We start from the raw sequence: 24,110 nt of genomic DNA, 5'->3' as shown, positions 1-24,110 counted from the left end.
ACTGATGCTGGTAGTTTCGCCATTGAAAGATCTTTTGAGGTGGAGGATTTTTCATTCCCCTCGTCACCTGGGAGGGTCATCTGGGAGGGAGGCTTTGTGGAGTCCAGTGGCTCAAAGCGCTGATTCACTGGGCGCTGACTCAGCAATACCCGAAGCATTGCTGAGTCAGCCCCTTGGAGGGCAGAATGGGTCCAAGATGGGTCCAGAATGGGTCCAACATCACCACATTTGAGTGGGCAAAGGTAGGCACTGGGTCTTTCCACATCCCCGTTCGCTGTTTGCCATCTGGGATTGGAGGCCGAGAAAATGAGCGGGCCTTCTGGTCGGGATCTAGGCTGGGGTTGGGAGTTAGGTCTTGGGGGTCAATTGGTGCCGGGGTTGACGTTTCGGCTCTCTCTGGATCATTTGGATTTTTTGGATCTCGGTCCCTGGTCCCTCGGCTGGGGGTGGCACTGGCCTCCGGCAGGGGGGTCTTGGCTGGGCTTTGCTTTAATGGAGGGGCTGGCCAGCCGGCCTGCAGTGTATACCGTACAGGAGTGGGAGTGTGACAGGCATGCTGGGGCGCCTCCGTGGTTGAGGTGTGGTGTTGACGGGGTGGCCGGTCTTTGGCGCACGGTGGTGGCCCACACCCTCATAGGGGCATCTAGGGAAACCTAACCGAGAAAATAAGGCTTTTATTTAAGCTTTCTTTAGAATTCTGGCACCTTGTTTGAAGCCAAATACTGCAATATGTACTTTAAAATGTGTCTATTTTTTAAATTAATCTTGACAATGTAAACAATATCTCTAAAAATCAATATTAATATTAATGCATAATATTAAGGATGATAAATTTAGTCAATAGGTAACAATTATTACCACTTTTAATTTTTTTCCATTGCAAGCACAAAAGTTAGTTCTGTGTCGGGTTACACCTGGTTGGACCTCTGTGTCTGCTGCTCGCTTTTCTCTCCTCTCTGCTCTCTCCTTCCACCTACTGCTGCCAGAAAAACAATGAAATTTGTCCTTAATGACAACAGAAAGTATTCAATAAATAATAGAAATAAAAAAATTATAATTTTTAGGTTTTCATTCTTTCTTTCACTCAGGAAAGTTTCACACAAATGTCATACACTATACCACTGAACCTTTCACTTTTCCAGGCTGCTGCTGTTTCTCTCCACAACTTGCTCTCTGTCGCACATCTTCTGTAAAAATGGCACACATGAACTGTTTTCAGTCACTTGCAATTTTCAGAAAAAAGATCATAATTTAATATTTACTCTACCTCTCTATCATCTGATCTGTCCCTTTCCTCTTTTCCTACAGGCTTCATCACTTTATTCATGTTCCAGAGTTCATGAATAAATAATTCAGCTATAGACCTACTGATCTTAAGGTTGTTGATAATTACATCCAGGTTATTAAGCCTGTATGGAAGTTAAATGTATGAAACTTATATATTATTTTAGTAATGTATTATAATAATATCAGTTATGATAATTGCAGTAATATCACAAAACAATGTAATGAAATATTGTTATAATACACATGGGATATCTTATTGTTGTCAAGCCCCCTGCTATGGACCGGACCCGCACCGCCTTCCTAAGGCTGTAAACCTGGGGGAAACACTGTGGTGGGTTAATGGCATATACCTGTGAATCACATAAGCTACACCTCTGAATTTATTACAAATGTGTATAACAGAAAAGGGCAAGGCTTGCGGGTTTAGGTAATGGTATAGCTAGCTTAATATCATGTAGTTATCATGAAGGAGCTGCCTGATATTCACATAATTTCTACAAGATTTAAATCACTAGTTTGTTTACCTGTTTCATGTGGCAGCTCAGAGTCTTGCCACCTACTGCCAGCCACCTCCTGTATTCCAAAAAATCCCCTGATGTCCATTTGTTCTGGGACTGCTGGAAATAGTATCAGATCTGTCAGCCAATAAAACACCAATGAGTCCCTGCTTCCATACAACTCCTCTCTGATTAGTCATGATGTCATGCCTGTGTTGCATTCACCGAAGCCGAGAAATGACAAAACGTCCTTCTTTAATATCATAGGGCGGCTCAGGAAATTTCTTCTTTCTCTGGTAAAAAAAAAAAGATCCGGGGCTTGATGAGAATTATTTGGGGGTAGAGCCGGGAATGCCCAGGCCAGGTGACGCCACTGCTCTTCACCCTTCCTTCTCTCCTCAATTCTTTCCTCTTTCTCTCCCTTTTTGCCCCATCTCCCTCTCTTCTTGCTATTTGTTTTCTTTTTGTTTCAATCTCCGTGTCCATTGCAATTGAAATAATTCCAAAGCAGTTTTTAATAAAGTTTATTTCATAAATATCAAGCGTAGCATTAAAGTGTTAGCCGTAATGCTCCACTTGTGAAAGTAAATCTGTTGGGCTTCTCCTTGGCGCTCAGACAGTTCTCAGTACTTTGGTAAAAACCAAAAAACAAGTTTACATGAAAATGTAGAAATTTGCACAGTAACAAAGATAGCACCTTAAGGGCCAATTTATACAGTTTATCTACAAAAACAAGTTGATTTGGGGTTCAGTTACTCTTTTTTTTTTATTAGCCGACTTTGTCGATCAACAAGGAAAATCAAGAGCTTTTTCCTGTCTTACTTCAAACATTTGATACAACAGAGTGTAAAGCTTAAAGCACGTACCTTTATATCAGGGGGTCATGATAATAGCTTACACTTACTTCCCAAGTCAGAGTCATACACTGAAAGCAGCTTATTTGCACTTCACAGACAGACTTCACATTGACAAGAACTATTGTGGTGTGTTACTATTGCAAGACCTTCTGGTACAAGATCTTCTTAATACTGTTTTACAGTGCACACCCAGTATAAGCCAGGGTATACATATTTTATGTATCCCGCTACACATAAATGATGAGTTAGCACACATTGTCAGATGTGCCCAACTCGACTGGAGCAATGTGATCAACCATAGAAAATAGGGGCCCCTCAATTCTGGGAATTGAACTGTACTGGCTTATTGCTTATGTTTTCTATTATGACAGAGATAACTTCAATCCAACTTACATCTTTAAAATGGCACTAATTATAGAAGAAAGAAAAGCCATATTTTTAGAACAAAAGGCAAAGACAATCTGCACATTACTCATTTATTTCTTACATAAAACTGCAAAAAAATCAGATTTGTTGGTGCCATTTAGCATTTTCAGGGACTATTTTATTAATTCATGTTTTCCTTCGTTTTAGTCAGCCTTTTTAATTTTGCATGGGGGCGTGTTCTTTATTGTTTGGGTTATTTTAAATTACTGAAGGATTCTCTTTCAGTATGATTAAAGTTGGCAGTTGTAATTTGTTGATGCAGAAATCTCTACAGACGATACTTTAGTTGTACTCCTTTCAGTACACCACATATATTTGGCATTTGTTGCAACATCCATTGCATGTCGGAAATCCAAACAGACAAGTGGTAGAAGATGCAGCTCCAACTGTGCCATTGTTTACATAAAACATTTGTTTACATTTACTGCCAAGTTTGCAGGGATAATAACCATTTTTATAGTTCCCGGTTCTGCTTAGTTTTTTTCACATAAAAATGTCCAAGTTACTTTCACTCAAATTATGAACTACTGCAGTCCTGAGATGCATTTTCTTTTTTTTACCTCTCCAGTTAATGTTTTTGACTGATGCAGTTTCAATGACAAGAAACAAGCTGAGTCTTTTTCTTCTCTTGCAAACATGAATATTATTTGCATGTACAGTTTTCCGTCCATACGTGAGCACATCATTTTTAGGCTGAGTGTGTTAAACCGCTGCGCACAGCTGCCCTTCACTTGCCAGCTGGACACCGGACAACCCACGCAGCAGTGGCTGGAAAACTGGACAAAATGTTCTAAATAGAGGGGGAAGATGAGAAGAGGGGAGCCAAAATGTGAGGCAAGATAATAGACCTTTAGACTAAATAGCCTCTTTAATCGCAGGCCCCCTTTTCCACTATCTTTGCCCCAAACTTTCCGTGTTTGCAGAAGGAATATCTGTCGAAATGGGCTCAGTATGCCTCCATCTTGCTGGGTTCCAGCAGACTCTGTCAGGGTAGATGGTACAAACTGAGCTATCATCAGATCGCAACAGTGCAGTGATTTTCCTCTCCCCTGCCTCACTTTCACACCTGACTTTGTCCCTTCCATTACTTTTGACAGGCCCAGCTTACATGTAGACCTACCAGTACAGATTTTTCAATGGTCAGTAGATTGGGGGAAGCAGATTGAGGAGAGAAGTGAGTGGGGGAGTGAGGGAGCAGCACAGTAATCAGGAAAAGAGGCCGAGGGGATGAAAGCAACCACAGAAGAGCCTGTGTTTAGTGGGTTAGTGGAGCGTTGGCCTTCACTTACAGAGATTTGGACTGCTTTGTTGCCAAGATGCAACAGATGTCAGTCTGCATCCTACTTTTTTGCAGAAGACCAAATGAATATCAATGTAGTTGCTTTTTGTTTTAATTATTTCCTCTGCTAAGTCATATTTGTTCCTGTCCTGCATCCATATTTTCTTCAGTGTCCCTCCCAGCTTCTCCTGTCATCCCATCTGACCAAACACAGCGTGGCCAGCAAGGATTTTCTCTGTGTGTGTTTTCATCTTCCAGCTCAGAATAAGTGGCACCAGACAGGCCTTATAAGGAGTTGTTAGATCATTGGCCACACTGTTAGCAAAACAGAACCATATGTGTTCAGTGCTGTATATGTGTGTATAAATGAAACCATGTGTGTCCAGGGGTAGCAGAGAGAACGGGAGTCTGTTGCTAATAGACGTGCTGAAGGTCAGATTATACGGTCATGTTAAACACACACATGTACAGTCCTTCTCTGTTCTATCTCCTCTTGTCTCTGATGCGTTGACTTTTGGTGCGAGGAAGGCACACGCTTGGCAGAGAACAGCAACTTAAGGCCAGTTTGTTGACGTGATGTTTGAATGCTTGGGAAGTGGGTGGAGCTTCGTTCTGCTGCTGCCCTTTTTCACGTCCTTTGATGGCTTTAGCAGAGCAGAACTTTCTCGCTCTGTCTCTTGGTCTCCATCTTTTCTTACACAGCTGGTCTGGAATGTACAGATGTTTCCTTTCGGGAACAGGCGTCCTACTCTGTTCACACACACACAAAAAAGTAAGAGTGTGAGAGAAGAAACGGAGGAGTGCCGTCCCATACACTTCAGTCTACATTTTCTGTGCTGCTGGTTGAGTTTTCTGGGGATTCAGAACCCTGTTTACCATGCTGCGGGGATCTTAATGAGCTAGCTACACATTATTGTTGTCATGTATTGCTTTGGTGCTTACTAGCAGACTGTTGTCTGTTTTTGTCCTCTTGCAGCCTAATGCTTCTTGTTCCCAGACTTGTTTCTCTTTTTATTTTGTATTTTATTCTCACATGTAACTGAAGCTTTGCTGTGAAACCTAAAAGAGGAAAATTGAGTCACTTAGCTCCACACATCTCTGAAGAATAATCTGCACACTCTTTTGTTTCCATTTTGTGTGTGTGTGTGTGTGTGTGTGTGTGTGTGTGTGTGTGTGTGTGTGTGTGTGTACACAAAGCATTTTGGGTTAATGAAAATTACAAATTGTAAAAATGTTTGGAGAAATTTATTCAAGCTTGTTTGAGGTGGTTTTTGCTTTTTTTTTTTTTTCCAAAAGAAATGGAAGCCAACCCGGCCTCCTTCAGATGCCGCTACACACAGCACAGTTTACTCAGTTAACACCAGTAATGCAAATGAGCCTGATTGAGATGATCTATTTAGTGCCGGTATTGTTTTACATTCCGCTCTACAGATGCTCATTTAGATTCAGGGTTCCTCAAACTGTGACCCAAGAATGAAACCCCCAAAACTTACAGTATAATTGGGATAGTCACTTTTGCTGTTTGAAATTTTTTTTTAATGTTGGTTCCATGCCAACATTAACAAACATTAACAGTAATGAAGTTAAAACTGAACCAGGGACAAAATGAGGGTGGCTACGCTGTATTCTGTTTACCTTTCAAGTCCAAACTTTGATCTTGGAACGATATCAAATTATGGTATTGCCAGTAATCAGTCTAGTTAAGTAAGAGGTTTTTAAGTAAGACCCTTTCTGTTCTTTTTTTACCAAGTTAACCTGTTAAGCCTTAAGGCTTTAAGAAGCAATTTCCGCCTGAAATTACATAACTGAAATAAACAAGGAATAGCTCCACAGTTATGAAGTCTAAATGCAAACTGTTGGTACCTATGTAAAGGTAAGACATAAAAGAATAAGAATAATGTCTGATTTATTTGTGATTAAACAAAAACCCCTGCATGTCCGTTATCTAATGATACCGGACATGGGGGTTTGCTGCAAAAAGAAAGAGGGTTTTATGTTGCATTTTGTTCAGTTACCCATGTCTGTAGGACCTTTAAACGAGATCTTGGGTGTTTAAGATGCTGTAAAACCGAAAGTATTTGTGAAAATAGAAAAACAGCGTGTCTCAGCTGGACCCACCGGTTGGCCCGTCAGACTTATGGAAATCTCAACTTCTGAGTAAAAACAGAACTGCCATTTAATTAAAAATTAAAAATTTTCTTTATTTTTTTTTTTTGTTCCTTTCTTAAAATGTTTAAAATATCTTGATTTATATCATTAGCTTTACTATACTAACAGTCACAGATACCACAGAAAACAATGTTATTTTTTTCAGCTGAACACTGGTTGGAGGAGATGATGCTCGAACTGTAGGGCAGGTCCAAGTAAACAGCATGAAAGCATCAGGAGCATAACCACACATGAGTGATTGATGATATTGGGGTTTAACGTTGGTTAAAACCAGGCAACTTATGTGGTTAGGAATCAGCATGCCCATGCATACATCCTCGCCTGCCACTAGGTTTACATTGAACAGGTGGTGGGCCCACTTGCAGGTGGTGTCCGGTTGCCTCCATGAGTCCATGGAGCCTCAGCTCAAACACCAGAGTTGTCTGAAGCCACGGTTCTTATCCAGAAAAAGGTGGCTTGCTTCGTCCAGGCTAGGCTCTGCCTCAGAGGAGTCAAAGTAACTTGGTGTCTTGTTGACTAGTGATGGTACAATGGAGCAGGAGGTGGGTAGATGGACTAGGGTCTTTTCTCCAGGAATGTGGATCTTGCTCTGCTCTGTTGTGATGAAGAAAGCACTGAACCAAGAAGCAAACCTCTGCATTTACCACTTCCTCTCTAGGGTGGCTTTGCTCAGCTTTAGAGACAGGGTGAGGAGCTGCATCATCTACTGACAGTCCTGGCATCTGATCAGGATTCCTCCTAAGATATAGTCCTTCCTGAGTGACTAAGCTTCTGTTCTGGTCTAGGAACGACTTGGGATCAGTCAGAAAGAACTGAGCAGTTATGCTGGGAGGAGGGAAAATATCTGAGTTTCTCTGCTGGACATGATTTGTCAATAATATAAACTAGATTTTGTGTCATTTTCAGGATATCCATGCATTTATCAATAACAGGGCAGCTTTGTTTTCCTAGTACCAAACCGAACCTACAACGGTTGTTCTGCTCTGATCTTCACTTCCTGTCACAGATAAGCTATGAAAACTGCGTAAAAATGTGTGACTAAGGGATTACTCCTGCTTCAGGAGCAGAGCCAAAGGAAAGGATGAAGCATGTATATATAATTAGCTGTCTTTATGACAAATGCTGTTTTAAAGCGGCTGCGTGTGAGGAGGTGACCTTTACATTATTATTTTCTCATTAGTTAACGTCCTCCATGTTTCCCTTTTCTGTTCTGGCTTTAAACTTTACGAGTTCAGAGACTACCCTTTCGGTTTTAGTGAAAGCATTTAATCATTTTTATTGTCATATTACTGTAAATAGCATTTTAGTGGAAACACTTGTGTTATGAGTGATCACAAAGAGGAGGTAAATCTCCAAATCCTCCTTCTATCTCAGGTTGTGTTTGTCTCCATCTTGGCTTGTATGGCTTAAACGTTTCCGTCTTTCTTTACTTTGCTGGTTGTACATGTGGTTGTACATGTTGCATATTGTCAAAATGTTATTTTTATATTTCCAGATAATTATCCTACATTGTTATTCACTTCTGGCTACTGATGATGTTGTCTTCGTGAGTTAATATGTGTGTATGGAATTATTTAAAATGTGGACATGTTGCTTTTTTTCCCACAGAGATCTGTCCAAGAACCACATCTCCTCCCTTGATACCAGCCTGCTAGATCATCTCACAGGGCTCCAAGAGCTGTAAGTAAACACTGTTTTGCGTAATAGTTATCTTGACTTATTTATTCATTCTTCATTCCTTCATACTCCTGCTCAAATATGACACAAAAAAAGACTTTTCCACCATACACCATTACCTATTTCTTTTTTCAGTGCATTCTTACACCAACATCCACATTTTTGGCACCCCTGGGAGAAGGGTGCCTTAAAAAATCTTTGTTGCAGAGGCATCATTTACTTATAAAAATTTGAGACAAATCCTACCTTTAATCTAAGTACATTTATTTAATGATGGAAAAATCCCATGTTAAGAATTGTATTTTATTTTGTTAAGGATGTAGCAGTACATTTAATCATTGAAAACATCGAGTCCAGCCCTGTTGGTTCGGTAAACACATGTACCGGACAAATACAACGTTATTTTATACCTGAACACCTTCAGGATGTTTATGTACGGAACTAAGTGTGGAATGCAACGCTCTGTAGTGAAGCTTTATAAAGTGATATCAAAACAAAACAGACTCCCGGATATCACTAAACTCATTAGGTGAACATTAAGGTTTGTTATGCAGCGACAGTGGAGAAAGAAAAGTCGACTGAACCAAAACTTTACGTCAGTGAATGCATCTTTCAACACCAATGAGGTACATAGCTGCTCTGCACCTAACTGAGTTACTCACCTGAAATAACTTCAAGCTGAATGGAAACATTGCAGATACTGGAGAAAAACCAGCTGACGTCCAAATAGCTAGCTGGAGCATCCAGTCAACCCAAACTCCATACATCATATAAAATGCAAGTAGGCGAATCATTAATGCAGCATCTGTGCATGCTGCATTCAGGTACAACTGGGACACTAGGATGTCAAAATGTCAAAACAACTCCAAAGTGATTTAAACTTATTTTATTCTCAAATATAGAGATTGTGTTATTTAAAAAATTGTAAACATCAACACTGACCGTTTCCAAGTGGTTATATTGTTGTATATTCTTTCTATCCAGGCATTGGCTATGCCTGCGTAAACTACTTTATTGATTGAAAAAAAAATCCAACCAAATCTATAGTTAGTTCTAAACTTTCAAATGTTGTTAAGTTTTAAAGCAAAATAAAATCTAATAAATTTCAGAAATTAATTTATGTTACTCAGTGGGGTTTTAATATGATGTGACACAGAGGCCAGTTTCTCTTCAAAATGGGAAAGACATGAAAACATGTGATTTGGGGTACGGCATATTTGTGTTGATTTTCATTTTCATTTTGCCAGTATAAGTTTATCTTGCCTCTACAAAGTAATGAGGATAGTATAGAAAGGGATTAATGTCAAAAGCTTTTAATGTGACAAACATGAAAAAGTTCATAAATACTTTGGTAAGCAACTCTAGCTAGATATGTCGCAATCCATTATGTTATTTACAAAAAGATCAAAAACAACAATATGTTTTGGATACAAAATGCGAACGTCTTTAACGATGATCTAGTTAAATAATTCAATTAAATAAAATTTTGACCTACCCTTTCTCAAGACTTAGACAATTATTATTTTCAAAGTGTCTTCATATTAATTAGAGTTCATCGTTGTATTAACAAATGGAAGTTGTGGTTTAACTTTATCATTACAAACCCAAACCGTGAGCCAAACTACCCCTTTACACCTGGGTTCCATCAAATTGATTAAATACCCATGCTATTAATTCAAATGCTTTCTCTATGAATTAAATAAATCAATAAAGAGCCCATTTCTATCCAGAAAGATGCAAGAGTATTTTTTATTATATTTTACTTCCAATCTTTTAAAGGTGATTAAAATTTCTTGCAGTTTTCCTTTGGACTTTTCTGCCCTTTCTTGGTAGTGTTTTGCATTGTTTGGCTTAAACATGGAAAGATAGGAATAAGATAAAAAGTTTTACACTAAAAACATTAGAGAAGAAGAACAGTCTCTGTCAGTCATGTTTTATAAAGCAGTCAAGGTCCAATGGAAAACGTTTGGAGGGCCTTCAGAAAGCAAAGAGATAATGATCAAGACCATGTTAAAAGATTATAAGAAAGTCTTTGTCACTGGAAGTAAAAAGTAAAGAATCGAGAGATGACTTAAGTCACTGTGAGGATCTCACAATGTAAACATGTTTCCCCTTTTGAGGTACCTTCAAGGAAACAGGATCAACGTTTTCCCCAGCGGAGTGTTCTGTTGTGGGCCGCTGTCTGTTCTGTGAGTATAATGCTAAAGAGGAGGGGGATATGGAGCTGTCAGTCTCTGCGATGAGAGGAGAAGAGAATTAGGAAGATGAAAAGAGTGCAGAGGAGGAAAAATCTTGGTTTAGTCTGGGTTTAAGTAGGCTGAAATCCCAAGGGTATGTTAGCCGACCACAGAGTTTGAAAAAAGCCTCACATAGAGCGCACACATGCTAATCATGCTACGATTAAGTGCAATTACAGCTTACTCCTCAGGGCTCCCACTGCCTCGCTCTTTTCATCTTTCCATGGTTTTTCATGCATTACCTTTCTTTTTCCACTCATTGGATAGGCATTTTAGGACATGTTTATGTGTGTGTGTGTGTGTGTTCTTGTACTTGTTGCTGAGTGAGGACCATTTTTCGTATTTTTATCGCAAAGTGAGGACATTTTGACAAAGTGAGGACATTTTGACAAAGTGAGGACATTTTTCTGGTCCTCACTTTTTCAAATTCCGTTTTTGGGACAGGGGTTAGGTTTAGGACTAGGGTATGAATTGAGTTATTGTTAGGGTTAGTGTTAGGTATTAACTGGTTAGGGTTAGGGTTAGTGTTAGGGTCAGGGTTAAGCACTAAAAATCATGGAAAATGAATGGAAGTCAATGGAAGTAAGCGAAAAGTCCTCATAAAGATAGTAAAACACGGATTTGTGTGTGTGTGTGCGCGCGCGGGGAGAGGGGGTGCGCATGTGTGTGATGAGGACAAGCTCTGATGGTTTCCATCAGTTCCATCCAAACCACTGCACAACGGGCCCATTATTCCGCTTTCAGGAGTGAGGAGGGAGGCGATGTGAGTGGAGAGAGGAGAGTGGAATAGAGGGAAAGGAAACCGAATATGTATATACTAATAGATGGAGAACTGTCTAACATATCTTAGAAATAATGAAACATAGAAAATCTGATTTGGGCTGTATTTTCTCCTTTCCACACAGACCAAGAATAACACGAACAAGAAGAATTACTAAATTTGTTGATTTTTAGTAATAAGTTTCTGAATTTGTAACTGATTCATATTTCATCCTTAGTCAGTTCTTGCGGTTCTTAAGCCATCTGGAATTTGTGGCAAATTCCTGCGTTCTTAGTTATCATAACTGATTCCTTATTGATTTGCAGGCATTCCTATCTATTCTTAAATCAATCAGGGATTTAGGGAGCATTTTCTTGACCACTCAGGGCCGTGGTACCCCTTAAAACTGAACAAATCTCTCTTCTGCCTTTGGAGCCTTTGGAAAAAAACAAGAAATAGGGGAAAAGAAAAAAAAAACTTAAAAGAACAACACAAAAAACCAAAATAAAAAAAATCTTTTTTAAATAAATAAGAAATATAAAACAAAGTAAATTCTTTTTTTTTTTGTTTCTTATTAAATTCTGTGTAACAAGAACGTTTTTACATTTTATTGGCAAAAACAATCAATTCAATTAAAACATTTTAACTTGAAAATATCAACAGTGATCATTCAAATAACATTCATTCCTGCTAGTCCCTCATCACTTTTAATTATATCTTCATGGAAAATACCACAAATTGTCAAGAATAGTAGCGAAATCATATTTAGTCGTACCCGATTCTTAGATGCATTTTGGCATATTGTTAACTGATTTCGAACGTTTGTGCAGTATCCTTAATAGATTCTTGTAAATCGTTCTGAATTCTTGACAATATTTGTGAGAAATCAAGACAATTTCAAAATGTATCTTTATTTATAGTACTTGTGTCATAACTGAATCTTAAGGCGTCACAAAGTGGACCAGAAAATGTGCAAAACTCCAAGAATCCTCAAGATTCCAACAATTTAGCAGTTCTTGGTGATTCGTGTTATTCGTGGTCTGTGTGGAGTAGTGGCCTAAAGGGGATGTGATAATGTCTTCTTTCCTGAAAACGGATCTGAAACTAGTTTTAATTAGTACAGACTTGGATGAAGCATGAAAACTATTTTAGATACTGACTGATCAAAAGATTCCTTGGCTTAGAGTTTTCATTCTCTGACAAAACCACACAACACTAAGCTTGACAAAATGACAATGTGACTGTAATGAAGTAGTGCAATTAAAAAACAAATTAAGAAAGACGTTTTGTTCTAATGTCAAAAGTGATTTTTCGTTTCCCACCTCCAGAGATTTGAGCAGCAATCAAATTACCACCATAGAAGAAAGGATATGTGACAACTTATGTAACCTGACACAAATGTAAGTATTCCTTATTTATTTTGATTCTCTTTGTAAGCTGGTTTATGAATGGGAATAAGAATTTTCTGGAGTTTCTGTCCAGGTTTATGCTGATTAGTATGATGGCTTTGTGGGCCTTCAATATTCAGGTTCAACAAAACGTTTTTCTATGATTTTAAAAGCCTCATCCTCTCTTGATATTTAACTCAGATACATGATCTCAGTATGATTTATATTTTAGCCTTAGCTCTTTTAACTGAAAGGTTTTGTTCCGGCTAAAAAAAAACAACTTAAAATGTGGGAAATGCTGTTGCAATACTAATTTAGAGTTTTACCTGCTCTGAAGCGTCTAAATGTCAAAACCATTTAATGTGTGGGATATAACTGAAATCTTTAGAGGTTTGTCTTCAGCAAGTAATTTGTGAACTAAAACTGAAACGATTTTACACTAATTTGAAGAAATAAGCGACACCCTATTAAACATTTAGTCCAATCAAACAAAATCTTCACGTCCTTGTCTAATCATTCGTTAGCTAAAGTTAATTTTCCCTAATTTTTATGAATTTATTCAAAGTAATATATGTAGATGATTTATTGATGAGTATTATAAAACCTAATTTTCTAGTGTGCACATACTTTTGTATGTTTGTTTAGTAGCAACAACTGACGGTGTTCAGGCCAGTCAGGCTAGTTGGTGTCTGGCAGGACAAAGCATCAGCTCATTGCTGCCTATAAACAGGCAGACTGAAGAAACTGATTAAAACTGCCCTGCAGCAGGCCGCCACTCTGAGCCAAAACCACTTTCTATTGCCACAGGAAGATTATTAATTGCCATAAATTTAGTTGAGCTCTAGCTTTTGTCCCAGCTTCAGTGGTGTAGCACTGCATCCATTTTTATTTAGTGACTTCTGCACAGCTCATTTCCTCCAGCACAGTTTCTTGGACAACATGCCTCAACTGCAACATGTTTGTCCATGCTGTATTTGGACTCCATATATTTAGCAGTCTTGACAATCATCCTACAGTTCAAATTTCCTAACCTGAGTTGTGGATCGCTGCAGCTCCTCCAGATTTCCTATGGGCCTCATGGTTCTCTGACTAATGCACTTCTTGCCTGTCTTCCAGTTTTGGTGGACGACCATGTCTTGGTAGGACTGCAGCTGTGTTGTGCTCTTTCCATTTTAGGGAAAACTGTTTTATACAGTGTGTTGAAACCCATAAATAATATTCTCAGATTCATATTTACAACAAGTGTTTGGAGTTCAAAGCTTGGTGTATTGGTTGGAAGTTGAGAAAAGTCACATTTACATTGTATTTTGATGGACTAAATAAAAATAAGGACTGGTTAACCTTTAATAGTTGTATAAACTGGTTTAATGGGATTGTTGCAATTGTTTTTTACCTTTTGGCCACTTTAGTTCTATCCTTCTGTTTCTACAGCGATCTAAGCAATAATCCCTTTGAGTGTGACTGTAAGCTGATCCGGTTGGTGAGGTGGCTTCAGGAAAAAGGAGTCCAGGTTCGACGCCCACATGCCATGCTCTGCAACCACCCCCCTGCGCTCCACCAACAGCCTTTGCTCAACATTAGCCTGCAAACTTGTGGTAAGACATCCAAATGTTTGCCCAAAATCTTACATGTTTTTTTAGATGCATACAAAAATAGTTTTGAGGGCTTGCAGGCTTTTCTGGGCCTGCAAGCAATTTTATTAAAAATGCATAGTTGCAGTCCATTATAGGTAAAAAGCTGCAGAAAGCAGAAGTGAAGACCAACACAAAGAAAAAAAGCTATGTTTGGATAACGCAGCCCTTATCTTGCAGCTCTTCTATCAGACATGCACCTGCATTCATTTCCTGAATCTTTGTTTCATAGATTAATCCAGCTGACCTTATCTTGTCTACACAGACCTGTGACTGGTTCAGAAATCTCCTCTAAATCTCAAAAACAAAGCCAAGGGCGGCAACAAACTTTGATTAAACATCAGAGGTCGTCTTTAAAACTCAGACCAAATGCAATAATATTACATTATGACACTTGACTCATGAATGTACATTTAGACATTAAACTCTTCACTGGCTGACCTTTTCTGCTTGTAAAATCTTCTGTCTCTGGTTCAGGTCTCAGCTACGCCGCTTGTCTCGAGGATAGCAGCAGTCGAGGAGGAGGTCGAAGTGAGCTGGTGATCTTCACGTACTCCAAGCCTGGGAACTACACACGTGAACAGTGTAACAGCGTGTGTTTCGGTTTGTCGCACCTCTATGGGGGCTTGGGAGAAAGGCTTGAGTGTCTCTGTAGCACAAACAACGAGCCCAACTTCATCAGTGGATCTCACTGTTCGGCTGCCTGTACTAATCGCCATGTGATGACGGTATGCATCAAATTATTATTTTCTTGCAGATACAAACTCTTAAATGCGAACAATTTTAAATTTAAACCTGCCAGAGGTGTGAATAATTTTGGCGTAACTATACATAATCTCTATTGCTCAGATTATGCAGCATTGCAACTTCGTAACATCTATGGGTGAATGGCTCCGCATTTTTTCCAGTTTAATGCATAAAACATAGAAGACATTATTTTTGGTCCTTAAAATGCAAGATTAGAGATCAGCGCAAACCTATACTCAATGAGGACCTTTCTAAAATATTGCCAGAACAAATGGTTTTCTGTCAAATCAAGACACAGAAAAATTATGTTATACTCTTTTAGTAGTTAAGATCATTAAAATACTGTCATATAAATTAGGCATCTGCAGCTTACCCAAACAGCTGCTAGCAGAGTCCTAACACCGGGAAAATGAAACATATCAGGCCAGTCCTTAAATCACTACACCGGCTCCCTGTTTGTTAAAATGTTGTTGGTCTATATGGCAGTAATTAGTCTTGGATCTAAATGTATTTTAGAATTGTTTAAACCATGTAGACCCTCCAGGTCTTCAGAGGTCTCTTCACTCAGTGTTTCTAAGACCAGAACAAAACAAGGAGAGGCAGCATTTAGTTTCTGTGCTCCTCAGCTCTGAAATAAACTCCCTGAAAACCTGAAACTTTTAGGAACTGTTGGCTTTTTAAAATCAGGAACAAAAGCATAATTGATTATGGTAGCTTTTGTTATGATCCTTGGGTGTTTGGGTTTTGGTTTTCTTTTGTATTTGTCTTTTGATTACTTCTGAGTTCTTTATTATTGTTTAAAATGTCTTGCTGTATACCGTTAATTTCTGTGTGCATTATTGTTAGTAAGGTGTTGCCATATTAGTTCATTCCTTTTTATTTTATTACTTAGTTTATTCTTGTGCTCTGTTTTTTGTGCATTTGGATTTCTTTCTTTAGTTCAGTCTTTTCCCCTTGATTAGAAGTCTCTTTGTTTTAGTTCAGCTTCCTTTCTCTTAATTAGTCTCCCTCCCTCAGTCTCCCTGCTTTCCTACTACCTCAGCTGCTCCACATATCCTCTGAGTATATTAACTCACCTGCATGTCTTTCTCCACTCTTCCCTCTGGTTCCCATTTTTCTTGGCTGGATCTACCTTTTACTCCATTTGTCTGTCACTCTGCCCGTTTCTCTGTCCGTGCTCCTTGTCGTGTTTTCCTTATGTCCTGCTGTAGGTTTTGTCTTCTGTTATATTTAAAATCCTTCTATCCACCATGCTGCTGTATTTTGGTCCTGTTACAACCTCACAACCCCTGACAGCTTTCTTAGAAACGGCAATAAATACTTTATCAATCTAGATCATGTCTTAGTATTTGTCCATTTGAAAATGTCCATGCTTCTTTTTTATTTAATAAAATTTTTTTATTTGTGCTCTTTTTATGTCTTGTTCTGGATTGAAGTTTGTTTTTAACTTCATTTCCTTTATTTCCTGCTATGCATTTTGATTGACCTCATTTATTAATGGTACTATACAAATAAACTTGCTTTGCTTTTAAAACACTTGTCCGCATTAACGCTAAAACCTCCACTTACTTACATACTATCCTTTAACAGGAATGTCGGTGGACTCTGGCCCGTGATGTGTTTGCGGTGGAGTTCTCTGTCTCGCTGAGGCCTCTCCCACTCCAGAGCGTGCACGACCTCATCATTTTGTCCGCCACCTCCTCTGTCACCCCCTTGACCCTTTCCTGGAACTTCGGTGATCTATCGCCTCGGGTCAACACTACGGAAATGGGTGTCACCACAGCAGCTCACAAGTTTGCAATTCCAGGATGTTACAAAGTCAGTTTGAAGGCCTGGGCTGGACACAAGGAGGTTAGAGAGAAATGTTTTGGAAAATGTTTCTCATTCATTCCTTTTACTGGCTTTGTTCACTTACAGTTCAGAAGGCCACTTGGGCTATTTTTTAGATCTAGAGTGCCACTCACTTATCTTTCATTCATTATTTTAGTCTGGAATTGTTCATTAGACTGAAAAGATCCTATAGCAAACAACATTCATGAATAAAAAAAAAAAAAAGGAATTACCGAAGATTCACAACCTTTTATATCACTGTGAATTCAAAACTATTCAAAACTACGAATTTGGGCGTGGCGCTGGTGGTGTAGGGGTTAGCACGCGACCACATATAGAGGCTATAGTCCTCGAAGCGGCCGTCCTGGGTTCGAGTCGTTTAAGTATAATCCACAAACGTATGATATAATTGGAATCAGCCTTACTTTTAGCTGGCTTTGTCTATTCCCAAGCCAGTTTTGATGTGTGTTTATTGTTGTCGTCCTGTTAGAACATCCTGTTGTCTTCAGGTTTTAACCATCTCATCTGGACTGTCCTGAACAGATGGAAAAAAATTGGTTATAATGTTCTGGAACAAACCAAGTACCACTAAGGTTTTACTCAATTAGAAACTGGAATATACTGTGAATCTATTGTCAATGTGATGTTAGTTTAACATCAACTAAGAGGGAGCCGACCAAGAAAGAAGCCCTTCCCCCCAGAACTGATACTCTCAAGCTTGGCTGAAATGTGTTGCTGCCCACATGGACAAACCATATCCCTTCAAAGGTTTTACTGTCCCACAGGTTGGAGCTATTAGGCCACGCTGACAAAACAACAGGGGTCTAGCTGAGGCTTTCAAACCTAAAAACTCTGTACCTACTATCAAGCATGATGATGGCCGCATCATGCTGTGGCATTTTTTGCAGCCAATAGTACTGGTGCATTGCACAAATTGGATAGGATACTAAAGAGAGAAGGCTACCTGAAAATCTACAATTTCAACTCAGATCAACAGCTTGACACGTGGATACAAGTGGATGTTCCAGCAGGACGATGATCCCAAAATACCCAGACGATGTTTTTGGAATTGATAAAGCAGGGTAATGGTAAGGATTTGAAAATCTGACTGGGCCTGATCCGTGACAGACAACCAGCCAACTTAAATGCACACCACCCACCAATGTTAGCAAGAAGAGTCATTAAGTATCAAGTCAGAATTATGCCAGAAGTTTGTTGATGGCTACAAATAGTGTGTGGTCAGAGTGCAATTTGCTACAGGACCTTTAACCAAATAAATGTATATATTTTAACTTTTTGGATCCTGTGTGAATTTGATCAAGTTATTCAATGCATTCAAACGTATGCATTTAATCATTATATTGAAAATGTATTAAAGATATGTGTTTTGTCACCAGTCCAACCTGAAAAACTGGTTTAAAGCACTAAAATGTATGGACCCAAAATGAATTCCTATTTCTGTTTGTTATTCAGGTGTCTGCACGCACAGACGTGACTGTGGCTCTTCCTCCCAAACTGGAGCTGCACTGTCCATCGTTCGTTGTGGCCAACAGGAGTCTGGAGGTCACACTCGTCAACTGGGGTGGTATTGGCTTAGATGTGAACTGGACAATTTCAAAGAACGATGTCCAGGTTGCCAAAGGTAAAAGAAAATACTAACACAAAAACTCTGTGGAACTAATGACCCTGTGCAGATTACCAGTCCCTGTTAGAAATGTTTTCTGACCATGAACTGCTCTTTTCAGTCAACACCTTTTTGTTTTCTTGATGATGCAGATCTTTATTAATCTTTAACTAGAATGTGGTAGGGTGTCAGATGGGAAACTGAAATCTAATCTAATTTCACTGGTCTTCATGAAAAAAATGAAATTATTTTGTTAAATGCCTCTTTTTGAGGCAGCTATAATACATCTTCATCATTATGAGAAACTTTCAAATAAAAATGATTAATTAATATCTCCTGTGCGTCTATTTAAAGTCTTGGCTAACACAAAGTTATTTGTTCATTTAATTTGATTTGTTATTGGATTATTTGGAGGGAGGGTCTAAATGATAGAACTATAATTTAAATAGACAAAAAAGCAGAGTCAGATGAAACACCTAATTGGAGAAGCAGACATGAATATTTAAATATGTTGTGGATATTCAAACTTACTCACTTGCCTTGGCTGAATATGCTTGTTTGACTTGAGTAATACTATAGTTTCAGTGTGTCACAGGATTCACCCAAAGTATAATTTAAAAGAAGTATAACATAATACAATTGCATAGAATATTATTGCTCTTTTTATTGCTTGCAATAATACTTTGTTTTAACAACCTTGCTGTCTATGTCTACTCATTCAAAATTAAATAAATAAATACTGCCAGTGATAAATGATTTATAAATATTCCATGAAATAAATAAGTATCCCCATGAAATAAAACAAAATAATTATGTTAAAAGAAATTTTTATCTTGTTTTATTTAATTCATTTCAAGATTTATTTAATTTACTTAAAGATTTATTTAATTTACTTAAGACTGACTGATTAATTTATTTATTTATTTCCAAACGCAGTTTTATTTTGTGACACTTTTATTTTGTAAAGCTACTTTATGTATTTCAGTGACTTTTACTTTTTAACCCCGTTTTTCATTTTAAGCTCTTTTTATTTCATGTTTTTATATTCAAATGAGGGGGCGGAGTTTTATCTGCTGGGTGGCACTGGGACAGCAGGGCCGAGCTCAATTCGTGGCAGTGGCTGGCAGAAGCATGCCGGAGGGAGCTGTAAAAGCCTGCCACGGCGGTTAACGCTGTTTTTGTGGAAGTTGTTTGTGCAATAAGTCTCTGTCATCCTTTCAGCACGTCATACACACACATAGTGCTATTTATTTCCCATCTCAAGTAAATACACCCACCTTATGTAATGGGTCTAACGCTGTTTATTAAATAAAAACCAATAAAGACATCATCATTTAAAAGTAACAGGCATCTCTAAACAGTACACGGTAACTGCATTAAACCACATTTAGAAACATTGATTTCACTGATATTCAGCAAAAGTACCATGCCAGTGTCAGTTTTTTGGTCTGCAGTCAGTTTATCGTCACAATAAGTCAGAATACGTTTTTTGCTTGATAACGATACACAATGCTGGGGCTGAATCAATTAATCAGATTCATCGATTAATCAATGATTTATGATTAATGATTAATTGATTATTGAAATAATCGTCAACTAATTTAGAAATGGAATAATTGTTAACTTGAGTATACAGACTCTAAAATGTGTCATTTGTTGAAAGAACAACCCACTCAGAGCAGTAATTAGGCCAACATTGTGCAAAATATATATACATTTTACACTTAAGATGAAAAACCTTCGTCTGTAAATATGCTCTATCCAGAATGACTCCAGTGGCATAGTTTTAGCTTCACCTGGTTGAAATTCTGTAAAAAATCTCTGTTAAGCACCTTTTGCTATCTGATTTTTTATTGATTAATTGAAAAAATTGTTAACAGATTAATCGATTATGAAAATAATCAGTAGTTGCAGCCCTGCACAATAGGATATCCCATCCCTATCCCCGAAGCAACTGCTTTTAAACATTTGCTTTTCACAGACATATTCTGCAAATACTGTCAGAAGAAGACACATTGCCGAAGGAACTTTTCCTGTGGCACAGAGTTTCCAGCTACACTGAAAAAATAAATTTCCTCTCTCTTTTCTGGCTTATGGTCGCCAAATGGCAGAAATCTTTGCTATATCTTATTAGCAATGCTTTACAACTGTTGCTTTTCTAACTTCCTGTAACAACTTCCTCTACTGCAGAGTTAACAAGTTTTTACACGAACAAGACAAAAAGCTTGGCTTTCACTTATTTTTCTTCCTAGAAATATTGTAGTTTGCACTTATATAATAGATTTATCTCTACTTTTAATCCAAAACCTTTACTTTTTTGCCATGAGCTTCATGATGGTGTTTGTTGCATCTAAGGAATATTTTCTGTCACTTGAGCCGCATTTTAGTTTTTGTCTTTCATAGTGTTTACTAAGATACACTTCTCAAGTTTAAGACATTATAGTTACTCATATTACTTCAAGTTCTTCTCTAATTTACAATTGGATGGTGTGTTAAGACACGTCTTTTAAACATTTTCTTTTTACATATGTAAAGATCTTTAGTTTGAACTCTGTTGATCTTCAGTTATAAGATTCATAATAAAAGTCTTATAGCTCTTCTAAGAAGTAAAGCATAAGAAAACTTTACTTTTTACTTCTATTTTCTTTTAGATGTTAGAATTTTTGCATGATTTCTTCACAATGAATATTCACGATGATACTAGTTATATAGCATTCAATTTTAAACATTATGAAAAAGAATATTTCTTAAAATAATCTGTTTTAGCAGAGAAACAGCTGTCTTTTTTCACAAATTTGCAAGTATGCCTTTAGGTGTTCTGAGACTGTTTGCTGTTTTCTCGCCAGCCTTCCCGGACTGTCCGCCAAGAGAAGGGGTGTTACACAGCAAGTCCTCAAGCTGTTTCCAGATCTTTCCAGAGGAGCTGAGCTGGAAGGATGCTCGACAGCAGTGTTTGAGCCGCAATGGGGATTTGGCTGTGGTTAGGAGTGATGAACTGTGTAACCTGTTGGCACGCAAAGTCACACAGTGAGTGCTTTCTGTCCGTAGGATTGGAAGAAATGGGGCTTTAGTGTTTTTCTCACTAATTACATAATGTTTTTTCAATAAATGGTTGGACTGTTTTCCTTTTATTCCCGAGGATCTGTATAGCACAAAGCAATACCGTGATTTTGTAAGTTTATGCTAAAGAAAAGAATATAACCAGGATGTGTGGGAAGCTTTCAGGTGATGATTTAATTTCCTGTCAGCTCTCTCACACAGTTTGGAACATTACGTGGCTGCAGCCTGTCTGCAGCATGGTAAAAGAAACAAATGTGGAGCTTCCATTATGTGATAATATTAGAACTGCAGAGGAAGAAGGTTTGGAGGGTGGGTTGTAAAAAATATACACCCATCAAGCATAAGATTATGAACAGTGACAGGGGAAGTGAATAAGAATTATTGTCTTTTCATCATGATACCTGTTAGTGGTTGGGAAATATTACCCATCAAGTGTCATAAAGTGGGTTTTTGATGGACCAATATGTGGGGAAGAACTCCTGAAGCTCCAGGTTTGAAGGTAAGACGAGTCTTTATTTTCCATGGCAGGACACAAACAGGGTAGCCAACACACAAGATCGCACATACACATAACATAAGGAACCAGCGGGGAACAACGGAAACAAACGGGCTTAAATACAAAACTGAACAGCAGGGGGAACCAATGACAAACGTGACCAGACAATCAGGGGAAAACACAGAACAGGTGTGGGTTTGGGGTGCAGGGAGACAGAAAACAAAAGACTAGACCAGGTAATATAACAAAAACACAAGCTCAAGAACTTAAAACACAAGCAGGTATGACATCAAGTGGAGATTTTGCTGTCCTTGAGCTGTCGATGTGTTTGAAGCAATGTTAAACTGAGCCTGTTTAACAATAGAAGAGTTGTAATGTCTACATGATGTGTCATCTTTACTACTGCAGTTCATGATCTGCAGTGGTCAGTATTTCTCAGAATTGGTCAGAGGAAGTAGCAATAGTGAAACTTTTCATTGAAGGTCCTAGGGAGAGAAGACTGGCCTTGTGCTCCGATCCAGCCAATAAGCTGCTGTAGCTCAAAATCCTGAAGAATGTACTGCTGGTTCTGATAGGAAGGTTTCAGAACACACAGTTTATCGCAGTTTGTTGTGTATGGTTCTACACAGCTGCAGACCAGTCAGGATGCCCAACCTGACCTTGGTCCACTACCTAAATCACCAAGCGTGGCAACAAGAACATCAGAACTGGACCACAGAGTAATGGAAGAAGATGACCTGGTTTCAAAACTTCTGTTTTCTTTTACATAACCTGCATGGCCAGGTGCATGTGCGCCTCCATCACTTATGTGACAAACACATAGAAACAGGGAGCACTATGGGAAAAAGCAAAGAGGCAGAGGCAATGCGATGTTTGGGCAGTGTTTCTCTGGGAAACCTCGGGTGGATCTTATTTTGTAGTGCCTACCCAAGCATTGTTGCAGACCATGTACAACCTTTCATGTAAACGGTATTCTCTGTTGTCTCTGGCATCTTTCAGAAGGTTAATGCACCATGCCAAAATAAAAAACTGCTTCAGGAATGGTTTGATGAGACGAGCAAAGAGTCTGAGGTGTTGACCTGACTTCTAAATTCCCCGGATCTCAGTCCAATCAGGAATCTGTGGAATGTGCTGAGCAAAACTTGTCTGATCTATGAAAGCTCCACCTCATAACGTTCAGGATTTGAAGGATCTCCTGCTAACATTTTGATGCCAGATAGCAAAGCACAGCTTTAGGTGTCCAGTTGAGTCGACGACTCCATGTGTGAGACCTGTTTTGGCAGCAAAAGGGGAACTAACACTAGTAGGCAGGTGGTCATAATATTATGCCTGATTGTCAATCTTTGACAAAATATTACCCAATATAACCTTAACATTTGTTTTCAGGTGGATGATTTCCTAACCAATATCATTGGCTTAATCTTAAATTTTACAGTGCTGTGAAAAACAGTTTCTCCCAAGATTTCTTCTACCTGTTTTTTTGTCACACTTCCATGTTTCAATCATCAAGCAAATTTTAGTATTAAAGACAGCCTGAGTCAATGCTAGGTGTGTACCAACACTGACCGTTTCCAAGTGGTTATATTATTGGATAATCTATCTTGGCATTGGCCATGTTTGCTTATTCTACTTTATTCATAAAAGAAATCCAACTAAATATACAGTCAGTTCTAAATATTCCACTTTTTTAGGTTTCAGAACATAATAGATGAAATTATTTTCAAAATAACTGCTGACTGAAGTAAAAAAGCTAAAATTATATATTTTGATTTATTTTTCTTGATGAAGCATCACACCAAACCTTGACTTTAAATAAGAGATACGGTCAAGTTTGGCTGGGAGTTTGCAGGACCAACATTCAGATCAGGAGCACAAGACAAGTTGCAGGCAGGGCACAGAAAACGGAGAAGAAGATAAACATTACGATCCAGTAGTAAAAAAATACAACCAGCAAGTATAAATACTGAGGTAGGGGAGGAGATTGGGCCAATGAACCAAGGGAATATGAGGCAGCAGGTGAGGACTGCCGAACAACTGATGGAGGGAGGATGAACAGGGAATAAAACATAACTCTTTATACAGGAATATAAGTAGTAAACAAGGAGCTAAAGAACATAATTATCTAAACACATAAACCTGGTCTAA

The 24,110-nt window shown here is 38.4% G+C and overlaps 1 protein-coding gene across 1 annotated transcript in view; it reads left to right on the top strand.

Moving 5' to 3' along the window:
* The window catches only part of pkd1a (polycystic kidney disease 1a), an 85,035-nt gene that overhangs the window by 11,741 nt on the left and 49,184 nt on the right, over window positions 1-24,110 (top strand). The window contains exons 2-9 of the mRNA XM_047365021.1: window positions 8,124-8,195; window positions 10,313-10,381; window positions 12,518-12,589; window positions 14,009-14,172; window positions 14,686-14,936; window positions 16,546-16,806; window positions 18,259-18,427; window positions 21,256-21,436. Of these exons, the coding sequence (XP_047220977.1) occupies window positions 8,124-8,195; window positions 10,313-10,381; window positions 12,518-12,589; window positions 14,009-14,172; window positions 14,686-14,936; window positions 16,546-16,806; window positions 18,259-18,427; window positions 21,256-21,436 (1,239 nt within the window). The remainder of the gene's footprint in view (window positions 1-8,123; window positions 8,196-10,312; window positions 10,382-12,517; window positions 12,590-14,008; window positions 14,173-14,685; window positions 14,937-16,545; window positions 16,807-18,258; window positions 18,428-21,255; window positions 21,437-24,110) is intronic.

This window comes from Girardinichthys multiradiatus, chromosome 5 (assembly GCF_021462225.1).
Source record: "Girardinichthys multiradiatus isolate DD_20200921_A chromosome 5, DD_fGirMul_XY1, whole genome shotgun sequence".
In the NCBI taxonomy this organism is placed as follows: domain Eukaryota; kingdom Metazoa; phylum Chordata; class Actinopteri; order Cyprinodontiformes; family Goodeidae; genus Girardinichthys; species Girardinichthys multiradiatus.
Note: the sequence above shows the minus strand (reverse complement) of the source record. Positions and strands in the feature narration are given on the sequence as shown.